This window comes from Ostrea edulis, chromosome 4, assembly GCF_947568905.1.
Source record: "Ostrea edulis chromosome 4, xbOstEdul1.1, whole genome shotgun sequence".
NCBI lineage: Eukaryota > Metazoa > Mollusca > Bivalvia > Ostreida > Ostreidae > Ostrea > Ostrea edulis.
The window spans coordinates 49,182,520-49,200,867 of record NC_079167.1 but is presented as its reverse complement, the minus strand read 5'-3'; the positions used below and the strand labels follow the sequence as shown (position 1 = coordinate 49,200,867).

Sequence of the window (18,348 nt, the reverse complement as noted above, 5' to 3'; positions counted from 1 at the left end):
GAGATAACCCTACAACTTAAACTCAGAGGTTTATCAAGCAAATTTCAAATCAATTTCTCAGCAGGATTAAAGTAAACCTCTTAAATGTATGTGGAGACTTATTGAAATCAATTTCTTTGTAGCCTGCTGGGAGGAAGAACTCCCCCACAGCATGGCATAGTTCACCCGGGAACATTTCATCAAATGTCTGCACACTTCCCCATTAAGCCTGCATAAACTGATGGAGCTGGTTTACATTACAGAAAATCGGGCCATTTATCCCCTTCCCTAGCAGGTGGAGTTTATTTCTGATTTGTGTTAATAATTTGGGGGACCTCTAATTGTTGTCCTCAATTGTTAATTGCCAAAAGCAGGTGTACTCCAACATGTAAATCATTTCATTCCAAAGTGAAAATTAGCTCGTACTTACATGCAATTTCAATTGTGCCCCTTCTACTTTTTTTTCCATTCACTCCATCTGGCCCACTGTGAGTGTTGTAGGCAAAACATTCACACCAAAAGTCCCCTCCAAAATACTCCTCCACATCAGCTCGCTCCACATTGACAATGGCCGATAAAATCTTTGTGCTTGTTGTCCGATTGACTATGTTTTCCACTCTGGTGGGTTCCATCCACTGCTCAGCACAGCGAAAGTTGATGCGGACAGCATTGATGGCTTTACAGGAAACAACAGCTGGTTTTGTCCGGACTATGTAGTAGGATAAAGCAGGCTCTTCAACAAATGATGGCGTGTCTTGAAAGCGACTTTTCCCAAGCAGTGAGGAGTCAGAAAAAAAGTCTACAAAAAACCAAATACATTCTCATATTAAGTGGAAAATTCTGAGAAGTTGAAGCATCTGTCAAATTGCGAATCGGATATTTTTAATACTAAGTAACAATTTTATAATGAATTTCTTTATGAAAATGCCAAGTTACTCCTATTTCTTAAAAGTATTTGACATAACTTATTTCAAAATGCAACAATACATGATATGCCATCTTAATCTAGCTTGGCATTGGATTAGATTCAGTATAATATCTATGAAGATGTAATGAATTTCAAAGGTAATTCAAAATTGTTTTGGTTTAACTATCATTTGATTGATCAATTTATTTTCCATTATTTTGTCTCAGATCATGACTGCATGTTTCTTCATTATGATAAGGCCTTCATTGAAATTGTATTCAATATATTGAGTTCTACTGTATATATTGGATCCTTCTGTCCATCAGTGCCTCTTGTTAACCAACTGTGTTGAATGAATACAAGTTGGTGATGAGAAGCTATTGTCTGCAGGCTAACATCTTAATCAACAGAATGTTTACATACATCAAATATGATCTGTCACTAGAACAGCAATGCATATTCCACCATTCCCCTAATAACTAACACTGCCATAGTTCTCAAGGTGTACCTGGTAGTTGAATGTGATGATGAGAGAAGCAGAAGCTACTTTTTTCAGAAAGATTTACAGAGTCCCTAACCTCAGCATTTCCATCAACTTGTCTGTCCAAGTAATTGATAATCTGGTTTCTTTAGTTACACTTGATAACTAGTGCTCAACTGTTACCCTTTTTAATCAAGATGAATTGAAGATTCATTAAGTTGGAAGAAAAAATAGCTAAAGAGGAAGACAAAAAAAAAAGTTTTAATCCTGAGAACTCTTCCAAAATCCTCATTTCAAAGAATGCCTTTGACCAAAAAAAAAATAGAGAATATGTAGGTTATGTGTTGGTTCCCCCTCAAAAGAGCATGCTCATCCAACCGGCAGCTTGAAGTAATACCATACTGTTTGTTTTCATTTGTGTTGCTTAATTCAACAATCAGTGAGAAATTACTGCAGCTGCTGACTCTATCTATGTATCAAAAGTTCCAACAAAATATAAGTACTCCCCAACTCGTGAAAATGGAACCAAATACCTAGAGGCAAAAAATAAAAATGAAAAAGAATTATAAAAGCATACTGGTCTTCTCTCTTGTTATGAAATTTTGTGTAACACAAGTTTTATAAGATTGGCCTAATGTCATATACATCAAGTATCTGTTCTGAGTTTAAAGCCCCCCTTAAATCTCCAATCCATCAGATCTACTTCCTGTACAGCCCAAAAAATGATGAGTTTACAAAGAGAACATTTTGTTTAATGTTTGATTTTGAGATAAACAAACACCGGTATATTTCATGATCAGTTTTATACACGATACTTAATCCTGGTAACTTACATATAACTCATGCTTGTTTGTACCTGTACCAATGATGTTACTTTCGTGGGTGTTGCATGACCTCTTCATACGAGTTCAGTACATTTAACAATTTTCATCATTGAAACTTGAAAGAGTGATTTTATTCTTGAGTACAAAAACCTTCTGTAAAGTGATCAAATCAACTCCCTTTCACATTTCTTATTAGATATATTACACACCTCATTTATGCTTGCTAATTTATAAGGAAGCCTCTTTGAAGGAAAGCAATACTGGAAGTTTAGTAAAAAAAAAAATTTACAGACTTGAATATTTGCTCTTCTTTTGTTTAAGGTAATTTTCAAGTACATGTAAATTGAATCACTTCTGAGTTTTCCATTTTTCACATCACTGTTAAAACACAAAGCATTTTGATTTCAAATAGTTTTATTGCCAAAGGTTTATTTGATGTTACCCTAATATTGCATTTAAAGATGTCTGTGCCTTGTTGATCGTTCTTCTGAGTCAGTTTGAACAATACACATCAATCAATCTAGCCATGTAAGAGAAATTTCATAGTTTAAATATGATAAATTACTCTGGTTGTGGGAATGGACCTCAGGGTTTAAATGTGTACAAGATTTTTATGTGAACTTTATGAAGTGCCATGTGGATTTTAGAACCACCATTTCCGAGATATATCTTAAGGTGATTGGTTGACCAGTTCATCTACCTGTACCACCTGCTTGTCAAGCACATCAGGGACCTGCAAAACTATTGCTAAAAAATCTACCTCCAACACTCGCAACTTTTTTATCTATTAATCTAATCTTCATCTAATTACTTAAATATTTTTGTGGGATAAAATTTTAGTGGTTTGAGACATGATAAATTGATTCCATGGCTTTTCATTCACCGAGATTGAAAATTCATTGTTACATGGTCAATACCTAGAAAACAAAGAAACTCACTAAAGGTCAGCTTCCAGACAATATCATCTGCAAAATGTCTTTAATATTTTACGATATGAATCATTTGCTTTTAGTGTAGGTTTAATTTCCCTCATTATTGTCTTCAGACCTATTTTAAGTATCATTTTCAAGCTTTTGAGCATGCGCTTCATTACTTGTATGATATTTTTTTTGTTTGAAAATGCATCTATTTCTCTTTGATTCCCCAAATCGTCTGAACCATCAAAAAAGGTAAGTGGTGAAGATTTTGTCTCTGCTGTTTACATGCCCCACAACTGTATATTATCTTTCATTTAATCAAAGCATGTGCTCTCTCATCTCAAAACACACCAAAAACAATAGAATAAAAGATAGGGAAATGCCCAGAATCCAATATATCTAGGCCAGTAAGCAGAAGCTTATTGACCCCTTGTTTCCTGTAATCTAGCCAATGGTGTTATAAGTTCTGGAGAGTGGACACCCCAATTTGACCCCAGAATTTCATATAGATGATAAATACAAGTTAGAATATCAATGAATATATGGTTCCTCTGACAAATCGTGAAAATTTAGTGACCTTAGCAAAAACCATAGTCAAGTTCACACTCTTGATGAATGGTTCTGCCAATACCCCATGTATGAAGCCCATCTATCATGAAAATTAAAAAGCCAACAATATGCTGAGAAGGAAAAGGTCTGGCAAGCCTTAATCAATCAAGTGTTTTTGGACATTCAGGAAATTTTACACACTTCTCCTGGTCAATAAATGGGTAATGATTCCATATAAATTTATCTCTACATTATAACCACTTTTGGCCATTAATTTTCACAGCTTTGATTAGATTGTCCAGTCCCCAAAGATTTTATAGAAGAGCAACCTAATGGCTAGGCATTAGGGGTTACCATGATATGCTATCCAATTTTACTGTATTATTTCTCTGAGTATCAATATTCTTCTTGCATTAATTTGATAACAAAATACATGTATGAAGACAGACTGAGTGCAAAAGAGACATATTCCAACCAAAACAGGATTTGCTGGCAAGGCAGGTAACTGCATGTGAACTAAACTAAGAAGCGGACACCAATGTTTACAAAGAAAATATTATTATTGTGATAGAATAGGAATCTGTTTATTCTTCAGCTTGTCTGCTAAAACTTATTTGATAAAATTGTATACATGTGTAAATTTGTTTTTAAACATCACAAATTGCAAGATTTTAAAAATCATAGCACATGCTCTATATCAAGAGTGAATTTATGTCAATTAATATAGTTTACACAACAGACCACCATTTCAATGTAGATCCTCCTTTAAATTTACCCTTTGATCATGATTCTGTGAGAAAATTGAAGGTCAGTTTGGAGTCTTTACAGCTCTTAGAGCTCACAAAACCAGATCTTTCTCTCATTTACTAACATTATTTTGGGACAAGAAGAAACTACCTCCAGACATGCAAGAGTTCCATTCTATCCATATCAGTTTTCCCCACATATAATAGATGTCCCTGATGCCATTCAACCACCTGTTCCTTAATTATGTTTCATTCCAGTTTAAACTTCACCCATTTTAATGTTCATATCCCATAAAGAGTAGCATAAATTCTGATATTATCAAGATATACAATTAAAATGCCCCAGTTATAACCTCATACTCTAGCAGAACCAATGATTTTACTGCCCAGATGTGGAAAGGTGAAGCTATTTATTTTAAAAGTAGCATGTGATGTCCCCTGTCTGGTCATACATACCTACACTAGTAGGTAAATTAGATTATTTATTAGGACCTGTCCACTCATAATTGTATGACAAGCAAGAAATCCATTTAAAACTATTTATTGTGTCTCTCACCACCAACTTGACCCTCTGTTGAGAAGAGCACTGTCACTCTGAAGATATATCTCAGTTGCATAATTTATCCAGGGGTACCAGCCCCTGCAATTTCCCCAGCACTGTCACCAATCAAGTATAGATTTATAATATTCATTGATCAAGAGAAATCTAAAGTTTGTTTTCTATATGAAGTACAATGGTGTTTATCTTTATAGCCTGTGATATATTTCTTTTTTAAATAGTCTGCTTTAAATCTAGCTATCATCAACTGCATTTCTAATAAAATATATCGATCCTAATTTTATTAGAGTACGGTTTATGAAATAACCTTGCCAGGTGACATTGTCTTAGTTTTTTTAGGCCCTCGATTCATTTTCTCCCATTGATATCAGTAACAGTCATTTTGTAAATCGACCACACAATGCAATGACTACTTGACAAGAATTACCTCCTTATTAAGTATCATCAAAATCGATGAATTAAATACACAGTTCCCGAATGATTCTATTTGTGTGATGGTTCTTTTTTTGTAGAATGTGAGCTTAAAGCTGTAATGTCAATAATTGCTCTATATTAACAAGCCTCTTCAGACTGATTTTTGTTAAGAAAAGTGAACAGAGTTATAATAATTTCAATGAAATGTGATACACGACAAATATTCAATATTTATCAATATGTCATCATGATTGATTCACGGGTTACTTTGATGCATTTGCAATCAGTATTATTTGTGCACTTAATTTTTGCTGATAGAGCTAAACAACTCAGTGATATTCCCCAAATTTCCAAGATTTCTTATCTCATTGTGATGCACTCCAGAATAAGGGAGTTTGCATGATGCTAATTAATTTGATGATACTTGGTGAATGGGTGTGCATTGAGATGTTTGACAATTAAAAAAAATTCTGATCCTATGTTAAACACAGAACAGCACCTGCTATTACTCTGTAACATCCTCTATCATAAAGCTATTCCAATCAAATCACATGCATGGTTACATTTCTGCAAAAACTATAATGAATTGTGTTGGCCTTATTTGGTTATTATAATATCTAATTTCTGTAATATTTTCCACATGAATTTACATTTTTATGTTTAAAGATCTCTATCAGTTTATCTGCAGTGTGGCAAGCATTCTTTGAATAGTAAGGAAATACAAGAACACCACACATTGACAAGCAGATGAACATGCACAGTGGACCTAACACAAATTGAGGCCAGGCTTGATGTGGGGATTTCAGATCTAGATTTTATAATCTTGTGAAACAAGGAATACAATGACAAGTCAGAATTTGAACAAAATGACCCTTTAATACTGTACGAAACAAAAATGATGGTTATCGTATTATGAGTCCCCATTGACGGTTTCTGGTTTTCTGTTTGTGAGAATGTTGGCCTTTTCCAGCTCAGAGTTCCTTTAGTAACTTGTTCTTTTCTTTCCCTGATGAGACGTTGACAAGTTTCTTTGTTTCTGCAGGTTAAGTTTGGCCATTGCAGGAAACACTACCCTATATACAGAAGTCAGCAAGTCACACTAGTCCAAATGTCATACCTTCCTATTCACAGGCAGCACAGGCATTGAATGAGATTTTTTAAATATTTGATTGCCATTTTCAAATGATTTTTATTGTGTCTTTTCCAATGCATAGTTTTGTTAGTTTATTTTCCCTTTAACTTCCACTTCCCATACACTATACTCGAGATACATAGGTTTCTGACTATACATAAACAGAATGTTTAAAAACTGGATACTAAATGGATAATGTAGATTTTAAACAACAGAAGTTGACAACCTTTGTATGTAAACACTATCTAGATTCTGAAGATATTTGCACTTTATTCTTTCCATTATTAAGTATAATTTTACAAGTTCTACTTGTGGTCAAACACCTGCAAAAATCTGTGAGACCCAACAATATACTGATGTATTGTATGTATGCAGAGAGAACCACCAAAGACGTTTTTAAACTGAGTAAAGCAAACATATCAGAGCAGTCTAGGGGGGCAGTAAACTTTTATAGGCCAAACTGTTTAGCAATTAAACTGACTGCAATATATCCCTTATGTGTTTAGTCATTTTCCTGGATAACTCAGGATAAAAAGGGAAAACATTACATCAATGTTATATTTTCTCAATTAAAAAATGCTTAGGCATATCCTGGAATGTACTAAATTGTGTTTACAGTGATCTTATGGGATTACTAGTTGATAGTTGAATAAGTAAGTTAGGATTCTGATCAGAGCACATCTAATGGAAAATAATTACAAACACTCCCATTCAATTCAGTTTTAATGTAAAGTTTTCCTAGAATGGATGTAAAATGTAAATCAAGAACCACATATCTACTTGATTCTATTACCAATTAAAACATTATATGCAAGTTGGGAATTGTTCACTAATGGAAATTCTTGATTACACAAACAATTTACACCAAAACCAGAATCTAAAATACAGTTTCAATTTTGATCAACGATTCAAAAAAAAATTATGTAGTCGTTTACTGCAAACATTATGGTTTTCCAGACCATTACATATTTCCTTATTACAGCTATTTTCACAGGATACCAATCCATTATGACAGAACACAGTTCTGTTGTACAATCCCACACAATTTTGTCAGGCAATTATGTAAGGCCATCATCATACTATAGGACAACTGTAACTTGCTTACAAAGACCTGAATGTCACAGCAATATGATTTCTCCATACTTTCTAGAACACCATGACTGACGTGACACACAGTAATAAGGTCTGTCTAATTGCAATTTTGCAAAAAATCAACCTCTGAAATTCCAAAGTTTCTTGAGCACCTGATAATATGATACATATCCATCATGATGAAGTGTAGATATGATTAGTGTCATGTAAAATGTGGGTCATAAATATCTGTAAAATACCCAAGAATACAATAGTTTTATCTGGCTACTATCTGACTAGCACACCTGGATTACACAACTGGGAGTACGTTACCAGAATGTGAACTCTGACAGACCCTCAATACTGAGGGAGGTCCTAAATGGCTATCTCCTAACAAAAACTCATTAATTATCATGGGTTTGAACATAAATAAAAGGAGATAATGATTTAATTAGGAGATAAAGCATTGATTAACATCTTTAACAGAATTTAATAAACACTATGGTTCGCTGGAAATGCTCATTTCCATGTACAAAAAATATAAAATGATCAGATTATCTCTCATTCTTGTAAACTGATTATTCTCCTTCTTCTCACTTGCTCTGACAACTGCCTAGTATTATCAAAGTTTCAGCATTCCTGATGTTTAAGAAATAAAATCTCTGGGGAAAAAAGTATTCCAGCAATGGAATCACCAGAAGAATCACTCATTTCTTGATAAATCTGTGGCATATAAAAGAAAATATTATAAATATCATTTTCAAATTTTCTTTTAATAAAATTATCTCCCTTTTCTATCATATGACTAACTTCCTTCTCCTATTCTGTTTCAGACTATTAACCTGTGCAACCACTTGAGTTACCATATCCCTTTTAAAAGTATCCTAGACGATAAATACGGAGCTGCATTGACTTTATTCTGCTAATGAACTGAGTGTACCATCTGCAGGGTGTCTTAATGTTACAACACCTATATATGTATCACTCTAATCATTTATTGTTACGTTATAAAAAGTATTGGTCACAAATTAAAAACTGGACCTACAGTAAAACACATTTATAGTGGAGTGTTGGGCAAAAATAATTTTGATTCCTTATAAACAGAATTCGTTTTATCCAAAACATTCATAATATTTTTCAAAACTACAGGGATCGAATTAAAATCACTTCGCTGTAATCATGAATTCATTATAAGCATGTTTACTGTAACCATGTTTTACAGTAACAGTAATTTATTTTATCAATCATTCGTTGTAATCATGATTACCAAGGATCGGAAGATCAGCTGATTCCACATGTATAGCTTGACACAGAAAATATAATTGACACAATTTTAATTAATATTAAATCAACTCATACTAAGTAAAAGAATATAGAAAGATTTATTATGTCTTATTATCAGTAGTGATATTTTAGCTATTGAAAATGAGATCATTATAAAACAAATTTGAAATATGCAAGAACAATTATCTTTTATTTAAGAATTTTTACTAACATAATTGCATTCAACCAGTAAACGAAAAATCCAGATCAATTGACTGAATGTACAATTGACACCTTATTTACTTTTTTTAATATGTCTGATGATTAGAATTCCTCTGGCTATTGAAACATGATGTTATCAATGCTTTAAACTGTCTGTGTATGCACACGACATTTATTGTGGCAGAAACAAAAATCAGGCAGGTTAGTTGTTCATGTTGCAATCAAAATGCGCAACGTATTTGTCATCAATTGATACAATTTTAATTCCCAATGAATTGTGTTGATGACTCGTCAATCAGTATTCATACCTGTATATAATGAATCCTGATGTTCAATTTCAACTGATTCTATTTGAGTAATAGTCTTTTAAATGACCTCATGCAGCCAATGCTGTCAAAAATTAGGTGAATCATTTGGTGCATGTGCAGCATGCTCCATCTAAAACAATTTCAAGTCATTGGGATAAATACAATTAAATTTGTGTCAACGCATAATAGCATCAAGAAACCTAGTAAAATTGTTTTTTATTGTTGTTGTTCTCTCTATTTTCTAGCCCGTTATTAATTACCAGTACTAAACACTTCATATACCAAAGTATCATAATTCTTAATTGCACTGCTGACTGTCAAAGTTAAATTTGAGGAAAGAAATTTCAAACTCTCTAGGGATCTTCATAAGCAAGGTAGTTGTCAAAAACAACAAGATGGCTTAGCATAACTGAGTGAGTATTTAATTATCTATTCCATTGATCAACATTGTTGATACTTTTGTGCTAAGGATGATGACCTTTGCTTTCACAATGCCATATCTCAGAATGTAAAATCAACTGGAGTGTAATTAAACACCTCTGCTAAATTTAATTGGTGCAGCTGAAAAGTCTATATGGTTTTACCTGGAGCTTACTGGCATGTGGACATAATCAACCATGGTGATTACCGATTTCATTTTACAAGCAGGACTCAGATTTTACTAAATCATTGAAACTGGAATTTCTTTGTAATTGATTTCATCATAACTGTAATTTTAATCAATGGAAGAGGAAAATTAGCTGGAACCTAAAATTTATTTCATTAAATGTGGCGTTTTGTTATATCTGATTTTCTTGTAAATGGAGGCCACTGTATAGCTAGTGATTCACTGACCATTCAGATAACTTGCAACTTTTTATGCAATATACATGATAATATAATCATCTAAATTCTCAGTAAAAATAAGTTACTTTTCCTGTCCAACTTTCATTCAATAAAAAATCAAAAGGTACATTGTGATAATGTACATAAAAAGTAGAGACCTAAAAGCTTCACTCCATCTGGTGCCCATTGCCTATACTGCATACCTGTCATATCTAAATTAGCCATTAATGGGGAAGTTTAATCAAACCTATATTACATTTCATGCCAGTGTAATTTTTCTTCTTGTCTGCCAGAATGACCCATGCTCTCCAGTGTTTATCCTGTCTAGTCGGGTCTGGACAAACATACCATGGCTCTAACTTCTGTAAATTCTCTGGCTTTTTTGTGTTCTCTTATCTCCAGTATAACAAACACATGCTAATGTGCAGAGGTTATCAGACCTCTCCAGAAATTGATATACTTTTCTTGAGAGTCACTTTGCCAAACCATTTAGATGGGATATGATCATACCCACAACACACATGACCATTATTCAGATGTACAGGTCAAATATATGACCTTGACCTCACAGTAAGCCAAAAGAAGCAAATTGATCATATTGGTTTCCATCAACATGACCTTTGACTTGCGTCCTGACCATAACACTGTAGGTAATTAACATTGAAACATATTGTTTACGAATCTGTCACTGTTTACACTTAGAGTCCATTTGGCTTATCAACTGATGTATGCTGCCCAGGAGGTGCTAATTTAGGCATAATGACCCCTAGACAGCTTGGGGAAAGATGGTCTCCAGGTTCATACTCTGGGGTAAATGTACTTAATTTCCCCCTCCTGGTTTTCTTTTGTAATGTAAGAGATTCAATCACAACTATCAGACTGGCTAGCAAAAGCTTTATCATTGTAAATCCAAATACATATCGTATCAATATGAAAACCTGTGTTTCACTGACCTCTGGAACATGCCTGCAGATGTATTACATTTGGCCAGAGTGTATACTAGTTCTGGAAGCAAGCTATTCTAAATGGTATCAATCAACTGTGATGGTCTGTTCATAATGATTGGTCATGTTGAAGATATAGCTGAGGAATTCATTCAAAATTAGCAACATCCCTTCCTTCCCTTCGATTTAGAACAAAGGCTATCATAGCAAAATGTACAGAAGTAATTGAATAAATGTCTTTCTACTTTATTGCATGGCTATTTGTATTGGATTCTGGTATTCCAAATGTAAATGCAGCACAGACCTTTATTATAACAGACAGGGCTAAAGAATCTATGCCAGGAATTCTGAACAGGGTGGTGTTTGAAATTATCAATAATAATGGGTACAACAATGGAAATGGGGGAAATGTGATTAGGAAAAGGGTTAATAAGCAGAAAAGGTTGACACATGAATTGAGCAAGAGCAGACACCTATACCAAGAGAAAAATGGATCTTCAAAGGGCTGAGGCCCTCCCAGATTTGATCCCATTCCTCCCTTGTGATGTAATTATGTAGGACTTGTGAGCACATGATGTAATAATCAGGAGGAGTAACTCTCCTCCTCTTTGATCTGTCCCCTTGAGGAAGTCATGCACCTAATAGGATTTGATGTTTTTTCCACCAATATCTTTATCTAGGTGCAGTTTTCTTTGAAAGAAATTAAAACAATCAGTTGAATAAGACAAAAATTCTTATTAATAACATATCAATGATAATTAAGTGTTTGAGTGATCACTACACAGGTCATAGTAATGTAATGAACAGAATTGAATTTAATAACATACTGGATGAAATAACACCTGTTATGCTAAACACAAGATATCTTATTAAAATTTGAGCTCAGTTTATAATCAATTCATCAACGATACAGTTTCATGTGTGTGGCATCATGGATGATCTATCTGATAGCTTTTGATGATGTGATAGAAACTAGAGACAGTAGATTAGGCATAGATACTTCTTGCATGCAGCCAGAGACATTTTTTCACCCATCAAATTCTATCATTATTTTTAGTAATATATTCACACCTTTGCAAGCAAAACTGTTGGAGACAATGACAACACCCTATTAAACATATAATATTGAGTGTAGCATAATTGTGATCATTGTGGCAAGGGTATCTCTCTGTCAGAATAAGATGATTGTGTAAGGCTTCAGTGTGCTTGACAGCCTCAATAATCTCATTCTTTGGATCATCAGAATATGCCTGTCTAATGTAACAATAAAAGGCCATCTACATCAGCCTCTACAAAATGACATCCTTCACAAGTCCAACAGATAATCAATGGCATGTCCCTCTGATGGATTCCCTTTTTTCAATCATTTTTGATAAATAATGTCCTCCTTGTCATACACTAATTTGGCCAATAATTAATTTTTGCACATGCTTCTTATATAGGTTCCATATTTCTGTTTCCATGGAGATGTCACCTGTAGGCTTTGTTAACTCATCTTGGTTATGGGAGACTTTAATCTGAGTGATTAAAACTCTTTAATAGATTAGCTCATGACAGAACTATCAAGACACCTGATAACCCATATCAACAAAAATTTTAATGTCCCAAACACAAGCCACCTGTGCAAGGGCTGGACACAAACAATTTCCAAGTGCTGTAAACTTCTCGATAGCCATAAAAACAAATTCAATTCCACAGAAACTATCTATACATACCATTTCCATGCATCACAAAAGACCACTTCAAAAAAAGGGGGGCAAAAGGGTTTCCATCATGTAAGAGATTTTCAAAAGAAAAGTAACATGGTGCCTTTGGTAAGCACTACACAACTGCTGAACTCTTCTTTGTACCTACATTGGAGGGGGATGCTGTTCTTCCCTCAAAAAACAGCCATTTCCTCCTCCTTCTCACAAGAGCTTCTTGTTAAATTCCAATTTAGATTTTCTTCTGACAAGCAGAAAACTCTTGAAGGTAGATCAATGATCTAGGTTTTTTTTGGAATTTCTTTCCTTGTGTACCAAATCAAAGACGAGTCTTTCCCAATGACAACTTGGCGCCAGCCACCAACACATCAGTTAACATTCTGTTAGATTTGAAAACTTCAATATGAAAACATGCCTTCAAAATATATAGGAATTTACTTCCAGATAAAACAGACCTTATCTGAATCTCAGGAATAACAACTAGCATGCACTACATGCAAGGGAACTTCATTCACAAAATTCATAAGATCCCTCTAAGAGTGGAGTCATATATCTCAAAAGTTTTCTCTCCAATTCAAATTTAGATTTCCAATTCAATAATATTTAGTTTTCCAACAAGTGTTTCTCGAGTTTTCTTTCTCTATACATAGTTTTGTAGGTGTACTTCCATGAACTCCACACCTGCAGTTGGATAAAATCTAATTCTTATTTCTATTTACTAATTAATAATTACCTCTTAAGTGATATGCCACTTAATTCTCAATCATCTGCAAACTTTATCAGAATATGAAATCTGATCACCGACAATAAAATATTTAAACCAGATATGGAAAATCAGATATCCAAGCAATCTGAGAAATGAATAGGTATTGTGCACCTGACAACATATTCCTGAAATACACTACATTTAAAGGCATGTCAACTATCATTTAATCTAATGGTTTTATGCACCATATATTTAACAAATTAGTTAACAAATCTACCCAACAAAATAAAATTTGGGGGGAAAACCTTTCTTTGGTTGCAATTTTCCAATACACCCATTTATTACAGTTCGACATGAGGTTTCCAAATTGCACTTTAAATTTCTTGTGCACCAAGAACAACAGCCATGACTAAGAAGGTTGGAAAACTTTGAGATTTTTTAAGTACCCACTTGCATAAACTAGGATCAAACCTTTGGGGGTGTCCGTTTTGTTTTCAATGAAAAGGGGATCAAATGAAAGAAAATAGAATAATTAGAAATAAAATGCATCTGGGTGATACACTGATTAAAGAGCAATCATGGATTATCTCCGTGGTTTTCAATGCCATGAAGATACCATATCAGTAATAGGCGATTGATCCCTCCTCAAGACAGAGAAAATTCAGGTTAAGTCTACTTGAGAAGGATCTGTCAATGAGTCTTCACTTTTTATTGAACAAAAAAATTCTTTAACACATTCAAGTAACCGACTCACAGACAAAGTCAACAAAGTTCATGTCTGAGGAAATAAAAATTGAGCCCAATGTTCTTCTTGAAAGTCACACAATTCAACAAGCTCCAATCTGAGTAAAAACAAACTGCCTCACATTAATGCAGTAATGATAACTGTGTGTCACTAGGAGAGAGATCCATTAACCAACTTTAAAGAGGGGGTGGAGTACTCAGAGATCTATCAGCAGGAATTTGAAACTTATTTTGGTGCATACACCTGTTGTTAGAGAGATTCATGACCTTGTCAAGGTGCAAGAAAGAAAAACTCAATGCTGCTTTCCCTTTTCTAAGTATGGCAGGTACAATTAGGATCTAGTTTTCTAGTAAATGCTATCCTCTTAGAGTTGAAACCCCATATTTGTCATCTTGAATGGTAAAAGCCTAGTTTATCATAATTACTGTCACTTCATTGAGACAATTTTACTCCCCTCTATGAAACTCTTTTCATCTCCATTTCCAAACATACATATTTTTTTTTGTAAAGCAAGAAAACTGGAAATTCTGCCAGATGAAGATCAATTTATTGGGTGCCTGGTATATTTTTTTCACAGGTATTGTTATTTGCCATTGCAGCATTTCGGTTAGTGGAGATGTGAATCAGAATAGCTCAGATGTGTAGGGCATACATACAACAATTCATCACAGGCTTTTCAATCCTTTTTGTTGAGTGCATAAATCAGTGAAGATAAAACAGCCCCTGCCTGTTTATTGAAAGGTGTCTGTTGGTTTCATCAAAGGTGAGCACAATTTACCATCTGTTAGCCAGCCTGCCAATCATGTTTAGAGATGAGCAGATTTACTTATTAATCCATCGCACTGCATTGCACCCTAAACAGGGACTACCAGGTGAGGTCATTTGTTTATGCATGCATGATTGTAGTTTCAGTCAACTGTCAAATTAGCAAAGAAAACTCAGAGAAGGCTAATTTGCTCTCCTTGGTAAATTCCCTCAAATCATAAGAATATGATATAACTAAACTATAGTCAAAAGAGTTATAACTTTTATCCTCTATCTTAACAATCTCAAAAGGGCTTTCCCTCCTGCTCAGCTATCAATTAGCTCTCAAAAACTACCTGAAAACTCCAAATTGACAAAGACAAATATCTTTATCAACATCACAATCAGTCGATGACAAGGACCGATAAGATGTGAAAGGCAGTAGATTAAGGTGACACAACTTCTGGGACCACAAGGGGAGCAATTCCTGCTGTGAAAATGGGGAAATAATGACAAGTAGAATTAGACAGTCCTATTCTTTAATTCTCACCTTCAATTCTTATACAATGATGGCCCTTGAACATGTAAGTCACAGGACAAATTGCAGACAGAAACACAATGGGACCAAAGGTTTTAATCACATGTATACAATTTTCACCTTAAAATTTGCAATGATAAAATTTCAATATTTTAAACCTAAACATTACAAATACAGTATTTCAACAAATTTTGAGGTTTTTCACCATATACAATATCTGACAATACAAAAGCAGAGACAGCGATCTTCAACCTAATTCTTATAAGTAATATGTTTTTCTTTTGCAGAAGAAAACTTAAATTGAAATGACAAATAATACAATGTATCGGGCTGATTTATTTTGAGATGGCTAAAAAGTGTCTCAATTTGTTAAAGTAGGGGTGTTGTTATTATGTTCTCAGAAAACTTGGAGAAAATGAAAAGAAAACTACATGAGATTACTTACAATCACATTCAAGATAACTGAGGAGACATTTTCAAAAACAGACCCATTATTTTGACTGGATGTATTATAATAGCTTGAATACTATCCAACATTTATCAAACATAAATATTTTCATACAAAAGTCCATTGGAGACTGCATGGGCCAGAAAATGTCTAATCTACCCATATGAACAATGAAATTCTAACTGATATGATCTACACAAAATCACCAGACAAATAAGGGATTTTCCGTACCATTCTTTTTTCCAATTTTGGTTTAATCAGATTATGAAAAATTCTTCTGCACAGACATATGTTTAACAGAGAAAATACCCGTCTAAATATTTTAATTTTTCACTTTCCTATTAATGCAAGGATTTTTTTTTACCTTACACTAACAGAAATGTGCACTGGCATAATATGCAATTTGAAAACTTTAAAGATTCTCCTACTTGACTTTTAAAGCTATATTCTGGAATAATACCTCTATAAGTCATAAATCAGAATAATTGAAGATAAAAATGCAATAATTTGAAACTGACAAAACAAAAATGATATAAATTATCTTAATGATTTTTTTTCTTGAATATAATTAATGTGCTTCAAATATGTATTATGGGAAGTTTTCAAGGCCACAAATGCTATATGTTCACAATATCAGGTTTTATTTGAGTGTGAACTATGCATTTTCAATATACATTATCAAATACAAATTACCTTTCTTCACTGCTGTTAACTGAGGTAATAATCCATTTCAAAATGACCACAGGTGTAGGAAAACTATCAATGGTTTCTTTGTGCTGTGAATTTTTAAAAAAGTGTGCAAAAATACTTTAAAGGTACTCTGAATAATAATTTAAGCATATCATTTTCCCATCCAATCTGCTTTTGCTTCCTGACTACAAATTCAAACAAACTATTTATCAATTGTTCAAATGCGTGTACAATGCTTCAAAGGAACAACAGGTAGTACATCTGAAATATCATGAAACAACAGTGAAAATTGTTGGAAAATATATTAGAGAACAAACAATAAATTCTATCAGACAATTTCTGATCTCAATTATATCAGTCAGAGTATCAATGAAAATTGAAGCATTATTATTTTTGCTTCATAATTTTTTAAACATCTCCGATACAACAAGTAATGGAGCTGCTCTGTTTCGTGAGTCACGATTGATTTTTCTTTCATTAAATTTGTACAAGAAGGGAAAAGTAAATGAAATTAACACCTCATTATCTGGTATATGATTACCAATGGTCCATACTCTCAGGAATAATATCATCCCCCATCTCCGCCTCATTGTTCAAGAAATTCAAAAACAAGTAATAAGTCAATAATGGGTTGCCTATAGTAGTGATTCTCAACTGCCAATAATGAATTCATAGCATAGAGGTTTCTGAGTGATACATGTGAAACTCTTTTATATTACACTTCATGATAGCAACCACCTGTTGCTGTTCATGAATGATCAGTGATACAATTGATTTCCATAAATATAAAACATTATATATGGATCTCTTATCACTAAAATAGACTGTCAATTCTCTGATGTCCTATGCATGAATTCTTTCCAGATTCTACCCTGCTTTTGACCACACAATGGAATGCCTGGAGGACTTGAAATCTCTGGGTTTTCCTCTTCAAAATTTTATCTCCATTTCCCCAGACAGTAATGGAAATCAACGTTTGACAAATGCATTATTTCAGCATTTTTCACTGACTACAGGAAGTGTCCAGAAATCCCATCTAAATGAACTAAACAGATTTCCTTTATATCAAAAGTTGTTGTTCTATTCCCTGATAAAAAGTAAAAGTTGCAACATCCCTCTCCAGCTGTTCGAATTTACAATTCCTTAGATGGATGGCCTCCCCCAAAATTATATTCACTGAAAAGTTTATTTCAAAGAAATTAATTTTTGTTGCACAACTGAAATAATTTTTATCCCAAAATAAAATTTATGTATTAAAATAGTTGATGTAACAGGTGTAATGTTTCAGTTTTCTGACACAGAAAATTTACTACTCTGGTCTGATTATATGCAATATTTTTGTTTTATCCCTTTCATCATCTTACTTCTGAGGTTACATCTGATCAAGTTTTCATCCAGGGCCCAGTTCATTTAAAGCAATGAGAAATGGGGTGCTTGTTGTATTTTATTTCTTTTCAATAGTCATTGTCTGGTCACAGGGCGATAGTTTTGTCTTGTAAAAATAGATAATATGTGAATTTATTGGACCTGGAACATGATTCATGATGGCTGTTCTCTGATAAGCTTGCTGCATGAACTGCCTGTTCCTTGCACCAAATCTCCATTTCAGGAGAAAAAAATGCAATATAACCCT

At 33.7% G+C, this 18,348-nt stretch overlaps 1 protein-coding gene across 4 annotated transcripts in view; it reads right to left on the bottom strand.

The window, feature by feature from the left end:
- Window positions 1-18,348, bottom strand: part of LOC125669614 (netrin receptor UNC5C-like) — an 85,209-nt gene that overhangs the window by 44,360 nt on the left and 22,501 nt on the right. For 3 of the 4 annotated variants that reach the window (XM_048904267.2, XM_056162815.1, XM_048904268.2), the window contains one exon: window positions 410-778. In XM_048904267.2, coding sequence (XP_048760224.2) covers window positions 410-778 — 369 coding nt within the window. Of the gene's footprint in view, window positions 1-409; window positions 779-16,718; window positions 16,802-18,348 lie in introns of those variants that run through there. The other variant, XM_048904269.2, reaches the window with a different exon arrangement.